Below are 15122 nucleotides of genomic sequence, written 5' to 3'. Positions count from 1 at the left end.
GTCTCTGCTTTGTTGCCCCATTCATTCGTCCTTCTTTCCCCAGTCTTCCCTTGCCGCATCTCTGTCTTCCACAAACAGCCCTGTCTTTGCTCTTCATTCTTCATCCTTCTCCCTCCATGGACAATGGCAGTCTGCATATTGTCATGCTCCCATGGGTGGCCTTCGGCCACATGCTTCCGTTCATGGAGCTCTCCAAGCGCATTGCCCAACATGGCCATCGCGTCTCCTTGCTCGTCACCAAGAGAAACATAGAGAGGCTCCCCAGAGTTCCTCCCCATCTCTCTTCCCTCCTCCAGTTTGTCGAACTTCCCATGCCAAGCATCGAACACCTGCCGGAGAACGCAGAGGCGTCGGTCGACCTTCCGTCCGACGAGCTCAGACCGTACCTGAGGCAGGCCTTCGACACCTTCCAACACCAGTTATCCAGCTTCCTCCGGCAAACGTTGCCCCGCGTGCCCGATTGGATCGTCTTCGACTACGCCGCCTACTGGGCGCCCCGAGTGGCCGCCGAGTTCGGCGTGCCGTGCGCCTATCTTAGCATCTTCAACGCCGCGGAGCTGAGCTTCGTAGGGCCGTCCGCATCGTTAATGGGGTCTGAAGGAGTGAGGGCGACGCCTGAGCAGTTCATGGAGCTGCCTGAGTGGGTTCCTTTCGAGTCCACCATCTTTTTAAAGCCCTACGAGGCTCGCGAGCTCTTCAAGCCCTGCGTTCTGCCGGACGCCTCCGGTGTGTCAGAAACTTATCGGTTCGGTAGGACCTTCGAAGATTGCCAATTGATAGCTGTTCGGAGCTGCCCAGAGTTCGAACCAGATTGGCTTCACCTCCTCGGGAAGCTACACAAAAGGCCAGTGATTCCCGTAGGATTCTTCCCTCCCTCACCTCAGGAATCAGACACCGATGCAGAGAGCGAAAGCAGGTGGCGCAGCATCTTCCAGTGGCTAGCGAAACAAAAGCCAGAATCAGTCGTTTACGTTGCATTCGGCAGCGAGGTAAAGCTGACAAGCTCTCAAGTGCATGAGATTGCTCTCGGCCTGGAGCGATCCCAATTACCCTTCGTTTTGGTTCTGAGAGCACCGGCAGACTCGCACGGCAGCCCCGCCGCACTGCCCGAAGGATTCGAGGAGCGGACGCAGGGGCGCGGGCTGGTGTGCTTGGGTTGGGTCCCTCAAGCCCGGCTCCTTGCGCACCCGTCCATGGGCGGATTCCTAACGCATGCCGGTTGGAGCTCGATCATCGAGGGGCTCGCGCTCGGGCTCCCGGTCGTGCTCATGCCGCTGATGTTCGGTCAAGGTCTGAATGCAAGAAACCTGGTCGAGCGGAAGATTAGCGTGGAGGTGCCGCGGAACGAGGAAGATGGATCGTTCACAGGAGAGGGGATAGCGACGACCTTGAGGTTGGTCATGGTAGAAGAACAAGGTCAGCCACTGAGAGCGAAGGCCAAGGAGTACAGAGAGGTGTTTGGAGACGAGAAGCTGCATGATCGACATGTGTGGGAATTCCTCAAATACTTGATAGAACATAGAAGACAACAAGCTTAACTCAGCTGCAATCGATATGAGATCTCAGTCTTGTCGTCGCTGTTCTCTGCTTTATTCGTGTTGTTGGATTCTCCTCGGTCACATGAAGCTTGGTGTCAACGTTACTTACTGCTCTGACCCCAAAGCTTCACCGTCTACTAGTAATTCCAACTTGGACTCTGGATTTTAATGGAGAATCACATGCTCCATCCAATCTTCTTAAATACTTATCCACCAAAACCTCTGTGACTGTCTTACGCACGCAATTACTTTTCCATTATGTCGTCAAGTTCATTACAGTTTCTTGATGTTGTTGGTGTTCGTATCAGTTGATTGGCAGCTTTGTGAGTCTTGTTGAGAGAGAACAGAGATATTATCTTTTGTTAATGCTCCAAACTATTCATCAGTAGAAGAAGAGCTTTCCCCTGCCAAATTTGAGGTCATTAACATAGACAAAAACGTAACATAGTATGGGCACGATCGGCACCATTATTTCCCAAACTCACTACAATTTCCTTGGATTTGAAGCTAGATGAGGTAAAAATGATGTTTTTGCTGATAAAAAACAAGCAATCAACTTATTGCTGGACTATTATCGTATATGTGTTCTTTGATACTGTGAGATTGAATCTACAAATTTGACTGTCTTCAATTTGACTGTCACGAAGAAGGATATGAAACCTGGAACTGTGGGGAAAGACAAGGGGAGCTCCTCCACACCCTCGAATGCATACTGAGGATGTCCTTCGCTTTCTCCCTGGTCTTAGCTTTGCAATCCACTTGGATCACCAGGCAGAGTTTGGACACCACTCCCATCTGCATCATCTCCTGCAGCAATCGAGGAGTAGCCGAGTGCCGCGCCACCGAGTGCAGTATCCTGACCGCCCTCTCGCTCGCCATCTCCGACACCCGCAATATCTTCTTCGACACCACCGGGATGCCGGCCGCGTGCCCCACGAGCTCCGCCCTCCCCTCGGCGCACCCGCAGAGCCGGTCCATCGCCACCAGCGCCAACTCGCAAATCCTCCTGTCGTCTTCTTCGAGCAGCAGCTCGATCAGGACGTGCACGGCGCCGGCATTTACCGCCTTGATTCGGTTCCTCGCACATGGGCACGCCTCGATGAGGGCATGCAATGCCGCCCTCGTCTCCTGGTTCGAGATCCGGTCGTGTATGACGTTCACTATCTCTTGGAATAGCTCCTCACCGAGATTGATCAGCTTCTCCTGCGAGAGCACTCCAAGCATCGATCTCAGCAACAGCGTCGCGTAGGCTCGTGACTGGTAACTCGATCGTCTCAGTATCGTCGTCAGTGACTCGATCATGCCGGCATGTCTCGTCACGAGGTCGAGGAGACCACCTTCGGAGATCGGAAGCGAGTGGAGAATGTTGAGTGCTTCGTCGCAGGCACCTGTGGACTCCAATCCATCATCGACCTCTTCGTTCGAGCTATATCCGTCGTTCGCTATGACGGATGCCAGGAAGTCCACGACACCGGCAGTCGCCTCGACGCACCGCTTGTTCCGCTCGCTCTCGGATACGATCGCCCGCAGCCTGGCCAGCGACCTGAGCTGGGACTGCGGCAGCTTCGCCTCATCGAGGAGCTTCACGATCTGGCCCTGCTCGACGGGGGCCTTCGGGGTGGGAACCCGCTCCACGCCGCTCGACGCGTTAACGGTGCACCAAGCTTGGATCAACCGCCGGAGAGTGTGGTTCGGAGTGACCTCGCAGTCCGGCAAGGCCCGCTTGGTGACCGGACACGTATTGTGCCCTCCGGAAAAGATCCACCGCTCGATGCTTTCGCGGTCGTAGGTGATCCCCGTCGACAGCGTCACCGGGTCCTTCATCAGTTGCAGAGATATAGGGCAAAGGAAGTAAGGCGGGATCTCTACTCCCTCCATCAACACCAACCAAAACCACAAGAACTAAACAGACGAGAAAGCTGAACGAGGATGCCTTTACTTGGTGCAACGCTTGAGACAGTTGGTGGGAGAAGAAGACGATCAGGTACTTAAAGACAGAAGGAAGAAGAAGCCGGCGAGGTCCACGCGGAGGGTACGCAAAGGGAGTCTACAAATGCATCGCTTGCTACGCGAGGAGGGAGAGTGTGGTCAAAGAGTTGACATAGCCATATGTAACACGGATGTAAATCCGCCCTCGTGTTGACCGGACCCTTTTCTATTCCACTTTGAGCTGTGTTTGAGGTGGAAGCACCGTCGCCATTACTTTGGGAACATGGACAGCATGCCCGACGAGACAAGGAAGCAAATCCAAGTATAAATCACTGCCGACGGCTCGTCCATCTTCCTCGTGTTGACTTTTCCAACACAATTGCGGCGGTGCATGTAATAGATCATCACGTGGCCTTCCGCGAATCTAATCTGTTCGGGCCAGGTTCATTGTCACGCAGTTAAACTACACTTAGGTGCCTTCAAATACTTGACGTATCTAATAACATTGTCAGCCAATCTCAGTTGCCAGAGGGAATCTCTCTGTAAGCCAATGGAAGAATACTATATAAAAATACTAATAGGATATCGGATGAATAGAGAGAGAGGAGTAAGTTTGAAATGGAGAATCGTAATACCAAAAGATTAAGCTGATAGGAGAATTGTAATGGAAAGTCAACGCCATGCGAGTAGTTTAATGTGGTGGGTGCATGGATCCAAGGCCAAGCCGTGGGTGGACAGCGTTGGAACAGTGGGAGGACAAGATGCCAGAGCACATGATGGTGATGATAGAGAGAAGAACTTAATGCAACCCACCACCCATCATACGGAAGAGAGATGAGGAAAGACTTTGACTTGTAATCCTACACTCTTTTGATTTTGTTTAGTGCTCCATTCTTTTATTTGTAATATTCATATATATATATATATATATATATATATATATATATATATATATGCATTTGTTTTCCTAAATAACATTAATAGAATTAAGAATTAAACGAAGAAAATTTTCTCAATTTGCAAGATTTATGAGTTCTCTTGTTAGTAGTAACATAAGAATGCCAATGTAGATTGGATCAAAGTTCCATATCACGGAGATTAAGTGGGTTCGGTAGGTGGCACTGTATCCATGGAAGAAACGAGGGGGATAAGTTAGGATGAATAATCATTAGGGATGTATATGAGCCAAATGGATAAGGTCTCCACAAAGTTACAGCCTATTGTTCCATTAAATTAATCGAGACATTGATGTTTGAACCACGGAATCCGATACTGAATCGAAGTCGGCAATCCCATGAGTGCATGAACTTTGACTTTTGATTACTTGCCTCTTGACCAATTTAATGGTTTATTAAGAGAGTTTAAAGCGTTCTATTCGGTCATCAATTCTTGTAATTGTATGCTTATGTGATCGAGTTTGAAACTTGTTTCAAAAGGAAAAAAGAAAGTGTTCGAGACTACTTGTTTAGTGTTACCATTAGGACATTGTTTGGTGTCTAAGTAGGAATGTAATAGGGAGTACCGAATTCAAATGTATTAATTAGATAGGTGTCCATATCTAAACTTAAATAAGATCAAAAGAAGATTTTAGTTTTCTATTTACATTGGGGAGGTCAATCGATTTCGGTCAATCTCCTTTCACATCGATGTGGTCCGGATGTCTACTGTAATTGCTGGATTCAATCACATACAAAATGTGTCGGGTCGCAATAACATTAAAGTTGGATTGGGCTGCTTGAACTTTGGTTGACTCTAACTCTTCTTGTGAAGATACTATCTTTAGATGCTAAGTTCACATGTTACGCTTTAAAGTTTCTAAGACCCTATCAAAGCCCTCCACATCTCGATTGTAAGTAGGTTTAATTAACATTAATGAAAAATCTACGATACGTCAGGGTCGTGAGCATATTGACGAAAAATATTTTTATACTATGAAGGATTTGAGAAAAAAATATATTTTATACAATAATTATTCGAAAGGATCCTAATAATCCACGTCGTACCTTTTTATAGAAAACTTTCATAAGCTATTGGAATTAAATAAAAAGTTAATCTAAATAGACGTTTACATAAAATAGTCCATCATTACTTGAACATGAGAGGTATGTGAAACCATTAAACATGCATGACTTATTAGATTATGTAGTTATATCTAATTAGATAAAATATATTATGGATATGATTATACTCTAATTACAGTTATCAATCAACATAAAATGATGTTTAATTAAAGTAAGATTATTTAAGAAATAATCTTGATAGAAGAGATTCTTTTAATTAATTATCCTAGACCCTCTTTCTAACTTATAAAAGGATAAGACATCTTAAAGATTTCATGTGAATATGTGACTATGCGAATATGCGAATATATGGATAAGATAAGATGGGATACGTGACATGAGATTATAGATCTTTTCATATATCCTCTTTATCTGACATTGAAAGGTACGTATAGTAAATTTGATCTATTGTTATTTGATTTCATATATATTAAAAAAATTTCGCATAATAAAAGTATAAGAATGATTTTTTATGCTCGTTAAGTGCACATGAATGGGTCCAAGAAGCCCAATTGATATGTCAAGATGATTGCATGTCTAAGATGATATTAAATCAACGTTGATGTTGGTGTAATATTCATTGGATATTATGTGGAGTTGATAATATGTATCGAAAGTATGATATAATAATGGTTCCTCTATATATCACTAAATATATGAGGACGTAATTATCATTTTTCATATATACAAAAAGTTAACTTTAAAGAAATTAAATTATCATCACTTTCTTTAATCCATTAATAAGATATTATATCATTAAAAGGAAATTTGGAAGTTATTGTATACCTCTATACACACATCCATAGAAGTTATGGAGTATCCACTAGTACTGCAAAGAAAACATTAAAAACCTCAATGGATTAAATCATCGTCAATCAAATATGGGCTTATTGTATGCTAAACATTGTGTATAGAACTTACTATGGTCATACAAAGAATACGAGACGGATGACGTCCTATAGTAGGAAGCTATTTACAGGAATATATTACATCACGATTTTGATCCCGACTTAAGCCATGAGTCTCCTACGTGGGGTGCATCCAAGCCGGCCACAGCATACGTCGAGTCGTGAGATGTCGTATGAGTAGGGAAAGCTTGAGAAGGGGATCGTACCAATCAAAACGATTCACGATCGATCTTATGTATTTGTTCTACAATGATCCATCGATCGATCTAGCTTGGATCACGCTAAGTTTAATGTGTTCGAAACACTCACGAAGATGGACACGACATGATCTACGACTCATTCAAAGAAAGCATGCAATAGGATGACCATTCAACTCTAAGGAACTAACTGTTCATCACCCCTCAGTTCTTAAGCAGATATGATTGAGAAGAGAAAGGAGGAGATTGAGAAGAGAAGGAAGAGAATTCCGACAAAGCCAAATCGGTATTCTTCTCATAAGCTAATAAACATGGATCCAAATCCTCTTTTGTTCGAGTTAGAACGAGAAATTCTAACTCGACTCATGTCAATTTGGGTCATCATAGGGATTACTTAGACCCAACAATTCATTAACTTGGGTCCATCTTGACCTCTAATTATATCTCTACTCAATTGGACATAACCATAAATAATACTAGTTAATATTTTTTGACAAAAAATATAACTTATGATAAGCAACTATCATAGAATTAATCAGCTAAGATTCACTTCAGAATAGATATAAAATTTTCTAAATTTAACCATAACAAATAAATAAAAAATTAACTTGAAAATTGAGAATATATATTTATAAGAAACCTCAACACTCACAATAACTGTATATATCTATATATATATATATATATAACATTTTATGCTAATCGAAATATGACATAGAGCCTAGTCACAAAGACATACCAAGTCAGCATAAACTTAAGGAAAGAATATAATAAAAAATATTTTTTACTAATATTATTCATTCTAAAAAATTTCTTTCACCGTCCTATAAATAAAAGTCTCTAAATAAAAAATATCTCTTTCGCTTTCAAAGTAACTTTATAAGGTGTATGACCCCAGCACACGCTAAAAGATTTGTCATAAGAAAGTCATTTCGAGGAAATATTCAACCTCCTTGAAGGTTCGATTTATGAGATTTAATAATTTTAGAAAGTAAATTCAAGTGTGTTTACTATGTGATATGGATCGATGATCAATTCTAGCACTAATGTATATATATACATATATATATATTAAATATTTAATAAGATAAAAAAAAAAATTAAAGTTATATTAGATTTTATTCAAATTATCCCATATCTCCTATCAAAATTTATATCAATGAAGCTAGTTAAATAAATATAACATCTCTCATCTCCTCTCTACCCTTCTTTTGGTCGAAGCCTTAGCATTATATAATGCGGCCGGCCGTCCCAATCGATGTGTATTCTCTCCGACATCCTCTTATACTTTTGTTTTATAGGCATCACAAAGTCATCAAAACTTGGTGTCGGAGAGACAAACTTCCCAACATTCTCGGTGACTTGCCATGTGGAGCTCTTAAGCTACTCAAGATTTATCTTTCATAACAACAAGACATGCAAGATTAGAGATTCCTCCGAGGAAGGCATCCAAAGTGCTTGCTTATTTATCAAGCTCGATAGAAATGGATCTGTCTTATCTATAAATATCGTATATTTTAAGATTAATTATCGCGTCATCATAAAAGAAGGAGTCTTTCTCTGGATTTCCTTTTTTCTCTAGTCTTCTTCTAATTAGTGGGCTGAATAATTGCTCATCAATCAGGTGTTTGTTTTCGTTTGGATGCCTTCAAAGGTTTGACCGGTTCTTGAACATTGACCGACCGATTGACTGCACGGGACGCGCAGAAGGTTCAAAGCCGGCAACTTGGTATCTTTCCTTCGCCTTTTTGGCAATTCCTGTTTGGCTTCCGACATGGACGTTATCAGAGCACCAATAACCATTCACCACCTATCACAATATACAATTTCCCACACCAAAGCACGATCGTGGCAGCGAATCCTCCATCTCTCGTTCATTGGTTGATGAAGCTGTTTGCTGAGTCGAATCTATATCACTGCATCCTTGTGTTAACCCCTCATGCACGTAGCCATCTCCGGAGGCCGTATTCAACACCGCCACAACTGCTGCTTTCTTCTCTCTCTCTCTCTCTCTCTCTGGCCTTTGGTTTGGATAAACTATTCGGGCACTGCATTGACCTTTTTGGCGTTTTAAGGAACTCTGGCGGAGTCCGAAGCTGTGCGTTGGATCTCCTGTCGAACGAGGTCTTTCGAGCTTTCTTCTTGGGCAGCTGTGACATCTCAAGCGACATGGAACCTTCCGATCTCTCCTTGAGCCGGCCGTCGCCCCGGCGCGAGCTCCAAGGCCCCCGACCGACCCCCCTCCAGGTCCGAAAGGACTCCCACAAGATCAGGAAGCCACCGGCCGCGGCGCCTTCCCAGACTCGGCAACCGGTCATCATCTACACCGTCTCGCCCAAGGTCATCCACGCCAGCCGCAGCGAGTTCATGTCGCTGGTGCAACGCCTCACCGGCGCCGCCTCGTCTTCCGCCGATCCTACTGCGGCTGCTTCGCGTTCTCGCGGGGACTCGGCCGGAGGAGCACCGCTGTCGCCGGCAGCTCGGTTAGCCGTGTTCGAGAGGACGTCTCACCCGGCGTCTAACCGAGATGTTCTGGATCAACTGGAGATCGATGGTCCGATGACATCGAGTCGAGCCGGTCTCTTCCCCGGCATCCTGTCCCCGGTCCCTTCTTCTCTGCCACCGGTGTCCCCCAACCTGTTCTCGGCGTCCACCGTCCCGAGTGAGCTTAACCTCTTCAACGAACTCAGCCCTGCTTTCCATGGGGGCAAGAGCTATGTCGAGAATCCCTTCTTGCCCAGCCCCAACAACTTCCTATCCACTCCCATCCTCCCTTCTCCCGGTGCATTTTGGGACCTCTTCAATCAAAACGAGGAGTGTTAGCTCAAGAGAAGGGCAAAGAAGACATGGTGAGGCCTTCTTATTCCTCTTGTGGGAGCTAATCGCATCTCATATGTAACAACAACAACCTCAACAATCGATCGATTTAGAGTAGTTGATGAATTCTTATTACACCATCAGATCATGATTCATGCAACACAGAATTGTAAGTTCTTTTTGTTTGCCTAATACTTGATTATTCTTTTGCCTTTCATTCATTCTCTCTTTATAGTTCTGCATGTTGCAAGATGAGATCAATTTAGAGTATGCAAATATGAACAACATTCGATCCTTCGAGTATGCTCTCATTTCTTCTGTAGCAGTAAGATCACATCCATCTATCTTAGCATGCCAAAAGTACAGACAGGTAGGTTGAGAACTGCATGTCATGAGCAGCTTCGAAGCACATGGAATCAATCCATTAACATGGAAAAGCCTGTCCTGCATAGAGTTATGGAGTACAAGCAAGTCACAATACAGAGACATGTATAGCCATTCTAAGAATAATTCTCCTCCTGTAACTTTGCAAACAAGAAAAATCTCATCTCAGGACAATGATAGAGAGAGACTAGCAGGCAGTGCACCGGAAAACTTCCAACCTATGCCTTTGTTCAGGTCAATGCCATCCTTTTCTTGTTCTTCATTTAGAACATTACTGACAAATTTGAGTAGGTACTTCAATTACCGGATCCACCTAAGCCTTGATTCTTTTAGAGGAAAGCCGAAACTTTGATTCTTATTAGTGGTAGCCAATATATATTTGCTTGAAAAGATCTATATTTAGTAGTTGACAATGGACATGGACAAATTAAGAGGCCTAAGCATGTGTAAACAAGAGAACTTTGATGTGTTCTTGTGGGCATTTCTTTAATGCTTTGAATATGAAAACCAAGTTGCATAAGCAAAACCAACAGTTGAAAAGGAGACCACAATCTAAAGGATTAGTTGATGCTTTCCACAGTGCTCTTATTCTTTAAACAAGCAAATCAGAATGGTGAGGGGAAGAACACAAGCCAAAGGATTAATTGGTCGATTGGCTTCACATTCTTTAACTTTATTTGCGCGTGGATTGGGTATGTCATGGATTGAAATCTTCCACAAATAAAAAGTATTTTTGGTGACCTGCCCATAGCTTTACAAGAAACATCCCACATAAGATAATGCATGCTTGGTGTATGTTAGATACCATTTCAAAGTAAATAATAATGAAGCCACCATCTCAAAATCTACTTTGTCGCCTTCCATCCTCTAACTCGTCGGACCTCCCAATGGTCGAGATCTGTAGTACGTTTTTGACTACTTTACTCGGACAATATATTCATGTGGGAGACGTCTAAGAATAGTACTTTGTTACTGAGAACTACAAAAGTCAAATGATATATATTGACCCGAAAGTTATCTACAAAATCACTATGAGATTGAATATTATTAAGTCGTAGATGAGACCCAATAATTTCTTATTAATGAATGACTTTTTCAGTCCTGATTAATGTTCTCTTGTGGAGCAACGTTTTAGTCTTTGATGATGATGATTCATCGGGAACTTATTGGAGCTATCTATGCATTTCCAATAATATTGTGAAATGACACAACGTAGGATTGCTTGGTTGTGGAAGAAAGCAACCAAAACAAAAGGGAGTCCTGTCTCTTTCTCCTCCCTGAACTCATCCCATGCTTCCTAGTACCAAATCCTTTGGATGAATCAGTCGACCAAACTGAGTTAATCTTTGATCGTTACTCTGAATCGTATGTGCTCAACAGTTGTTGTCTCTTTCTCGAAGGAAAACAAACAGTCTGAAGAGCATACGAAGCATGACAGAATGATCGAAGTAGGAATACTTTGCATCCATCAGTCAGGCGAGAGAGAGAGAGAGAGAGAGAGAGAGGCACGTGAATGCGTGCGAGGCATTGCTTCACCATGAACTGCTAATTCCTTGTAACACTGTGACTGCACACAACCCCTACCCCTCTTCCACTGTACGAAAAGAGGACCCATCGCTTCAGAGCTCAGCGGTGTTACAGGTGCAAGCAACAAGGACAGAGTGCTATCTTTTTCCTTAGTTTAGGGCTGCACACGGATGGCTTCCGAGGAGAAGACGACTGTGGCCACCGTTCACGTACATGGCCCGTGGCGCCCATGCCATGCCATGCCCCTACAGCAGTACCTTGCTCTTGGGGTCAAAATGATGGCCATGGATCACAAGACTAATAATGGTGACCAGTACCGCACAGCTGCGTCTACAATTTCCCCCAAGCTTTCCCTGTCATATCTCTCGTGGGATTCCTGCTCCGATAAGAGAAAGGTCACCCTCTGCAAGCGTCACCACACCTCCATATCTTTGTCCCCATTGAACTTCCAAGCAAGCAAGTAATATTTTCTTGGATGACATAAAGGTCGATATCATTCAAGATCGATGTAGAGATGAATCACCAAACAGTGGAAATAATTAGCGTAGTAGAGATAGATTCTTAATCTTCACAACTCCATGCTGCGAGCTGTCATAGAAGGAGCACTATGATGGGTTGGTTCTTAAAAGGAGGAGACAACAATTCATCCTTCAACTTGAAAAGGAGCATTTCATTTCTACACATTTTGACATTGAAGTCAACATTTTGCTTTGCTGCACATAATCAAAAGTGCAAGCCCAGTGGCATCTCTCTCTCTCTCTCTCTCTCTCTCTCTCTCTCTCTCTCTCTGACTATAGATATATGGGATATATAGAAAGAGATGGGACGCTGTGTGAAGCTTCGATCCCATAAAGGAGGAGAGAAAACAAAGAATGTGTTGAGGATATGAGAAGCCCACCTTTGGATGCAATCAATCACATTCCTTCTTAGAGCTGCAGCTGACACCTTCCTTTAAGGCGTCGTTTGACCATGCAAACCGATCGAGTTATGGCGCTTGGAAGGACCTGATGGAGGGATCGGCATCGCTCTAGGCAAGAACTCAAAGAAACCACCTGACTTCTTCTTACCTGCCGGGTTCTGATACCAGGCATGCATGGTTCTTGAGCCATCACAGCATGAAACCAAGAAGAGGATGAGAATTACCAGAGATATCGATCCTTTAGAGAGCAGTCCCATTGGAGCAAACCAAACAAAAAGAAGACACACCTACAAGTAATGAGAAAGAGGGTAAGCAAAGAGTAGATATCTCGACAAAGTCGAGGAATAGAGAGGACAGTGTGAGTTGGCAATAAAGTTACTATCGAGATGTCAAAGACAAGCATAATGAACGGGGAAGATATGCGTATGAATCATAGAAAGCTGTGTAGAGAAGTCCATTAATGTTGATAGAAGATGCAAGAGAAGTAGAAGATCCATGATCAGATGGGGAAGGCAAGAAGAAGACGAAGAAGACTCCAAGGAACACGAGAACACTTGAAGGCCGACTAAGAAATGGCTAGTGTTTGATGTGATATTACCTTTTCTCTCTCTCTCTCTCTCTCTCTCTCTCTCTCTCTCTCTCTCTCTCTCTCCTCCTCTATTTTTGGTCCATATTAACCTTATTTTTTGGATGCAGCAGGAGAAGTTATACAGGAGAGGCAATGAGTTATTTATTATCTGCTACAGCGGTATCGGAATAAACAGTATATAATATATACTGCATGGGATAGAAATCTTATGGGTGCTGCTCTCATTTTCCTCATACCATCCATATGTAAAATATCAGGATTGTTTGAAGGGTGATAAGCCTTTTTGATATTAATCATCTCACTAGCTGTAGTATGATCTGTCTATTCGGAGAAATTGAATCATTGATAAATTTGGTTCTTAATATAAAGTTTTGAAAAAATATATATATTCTCGACTTTTTTATATATCATAAAAGATATTAAACTATGTTATAAAGATATTTTTTCACTTCTCATTATATGAGGTGGTGTCGACTAGTTGATCAATCCAAGGAGCGGATAGTTATCTTTTGGACACATCTTTTTTAATCAGTATAGTTAACATATTTCTTCTAATTTCTATTTAACTTTTTAACAAGTATAACTTTGGTAAGTCACTACAAGCAATATACCTCGATAATAAACCTTGCTCCTAATAGTTTGTTAACTTTATTACTAATCGCCTACTAACGATTCAGGAGTACACTTGTTAGGCTTTTGTTTGATTGGTCGTGCTTCTAGAGAGATGTTCAGGTGATGTTGGGCTGCACCCGGATCAATTCTCGGTATATCGATCTATCTTTCAATCGACCCCTAAGGTTACGGTAATAGCTCTCAAAGTCTTCAAATGAACTCCCCGAGGTGTTCTCATCGTATGAGCTTCTTACTTTGCTCATTCAGATCGCGACAGTCTATTGTGTCATGGGCGTAATCGTGATAGAAATGATAATACTTGGATTCGTCTCTTTTCTCAAGTGGAGTCCTCGTCGATCAAGAATCTTTCAATAAGCCATTTTTTCTCTCTATAAAAAAACTTTAGTCCTAGTCAAGTTTAGGGGTAGTCAATTCGGACCTCGGGCTACATAGGTTGAGTCATTAACTTTTCTTCCACCGTGACGATCTTGGGGTGGGGGCGGATTGTGGTCACTCTTGCCTCAATTTCTTATGAGGTTCTCCACGTTTGCTCGAGATCATTACATTAGTGATAATGTATTGAATGGCCCTTTGAAGCACCTCGGGGATCGTCGATAATGTCCTTTCTACCAACAACCAAAATAGGCGAGAGAGTTTCAGTCCCATCATAAAGGACTGAATCACGAGCTACGGGTAAGCATTATTTATACCTCGGATCTCGTTAGTGAATCGGGTGACGAAATTTGAGAGTGTCTCCTCCTAGCTTGTTTAAGTCCAAGAAACATCGTCATCGTCGGCCTCGGGCACACATTTATAAGGAAGTGGAGCTTGAACTCTTTTATTAGTTGAGTAAAGGAGATAATATAGAGCAACTTTAGACAAGTGTATCATTCTCTTGCCAGACCTCTTAAGGTAGTCGGGACGGCACGACACATTAGGGCATCCGAAGTACTTTATAGTGATATCTGAGTTCAGAAGGTGATAACGTGCTCCACTAGGTCAATAGTGCCATCAAAGACTTCCAATAATGGGAGGCGAAAGTTTGTTGGGATCGGCTCTTCTTGAATATCCTGGATAAATGGTGATTGACCAAAGATAGGGTTGACTTGCCCATCACCCCTAGATTGATGAAAGTCTCGACGCATATCTTTCGAGCATTGGTTTATTTAATACAGTTGTATCCTAAGAGAGTTATCTATTAAATCAATTTAGTGGATCTTATATTCAAGCATAGTAGAGCGATGGTGGGGCATTCTACTGAACTCTACAATTGGGGAGTGGGGTGCTTCCTTAGCTGATGGTTTGATAGGCCTCGGATGCCTCTGAGATGCTGGCAACTCATTGGGTGGGGGGACCCCAACGGTCGTTGATGCTAATGGTTGCTAAACTAACGATAGTGGCTAAGGCGATAGCGTTGTCTATTGGTCTAGCCAAGGTAGAAGTGAGGGTAATGACCTGTATCATATTGGCTAGTGTTTCCATTTGCTAGGTGAGATTTAAGAATGCTTTGACATAAACGAGTAAATGGCTCAGTGGCACTCCCAGAGATGAGGGTCTAGGGTCGGATGCCAATATTGTATTGGTATTTGTGGCAAGGTGGATGTGTATATGTGGGGAAAGGGTGGTTATCACCCTATCTAAG

The 15122-nt window shown here is 43.0% G+C and overlaps 3 protein-coding genes across 3 annotated transcripts; 2 read left to right on the top strand and 1 right to left on the bottom strand.

The window, feature by feature from the left end:
- On the top strand, nucleotides 1-1825 carry LOC135643330 (putative UDP-rhamnose:rhamnosyltransferase 1). Its single transcript, XM_065160145.1, has one exon. The coding sequence runs from the start codon at nucleotides 117-119 to the stop codon at nucleotides 1536-1538; it is 1422 nt and encodes a 473-aa protein (XP_065016217.1). The 5' UTR covers nucleotides 1-116; the 3' UTR covers nucleotides 1539-1825.
- Nucleotides 1826-2095: 270 nt separating this feature from the next.
- On the bottom strand, nucleotides 2096-3526 carry LOC103990759 (E3 ubiquitin-protein ligase PUB23-like). The gene has a single exon (XM_009410014.3). It carries the CDS (start codon nucleotides 3414-3416, stop codon nucleotides 2178-2180), a length of 1239 nt encoding a protein of 412 aa, XP_009408289.2. The 5' UTR covers nucleotides 3417-3526; the 3' UTR covers nucleotides 2096-2177.
- A 5117-nt stretch (nucleotides 3527-8643) lies between these two features.
- On the top strand, nucleotides 8644-9746 carry LOC135642294 (protein MKS1-like). The gene has a single exon (XM_065158311.1). The coding sequence runs from the start codon at nucleotides 8802-8804 to the stop codon at nucleotides 9453-9455; it is 654 nt and encodes a 217-aa protein (XP_065014383.1). The 5' UTR covers nucleotides 8644-8801; the 3' UTR covers nucleotides 9456-9746.
- Nucleotides 9747-15122: the final 5376 nt, after the last annotated feature.

Source organism: Musa acuminata, chromosome BXJ3-7 (genome assembly GCF_036884655.1).
Source record: "Musa acuminata AAA Group cultivar baxijiao chromosome BXJ3-7, Cavendish_Baxijiao_AAA, whole genome shotgun sequence".
Lineage (NCBI taxonomy): Eukaryota > Viridiplantae > Streptophyta > Magnoliopsida > Zingiberales > Musaceae > Musa > Musa acuminata.
Note: the sequence above shows the minus strand (reverse complement) of the source record. Positions and strands in the feature narration are given on the sequence as shown.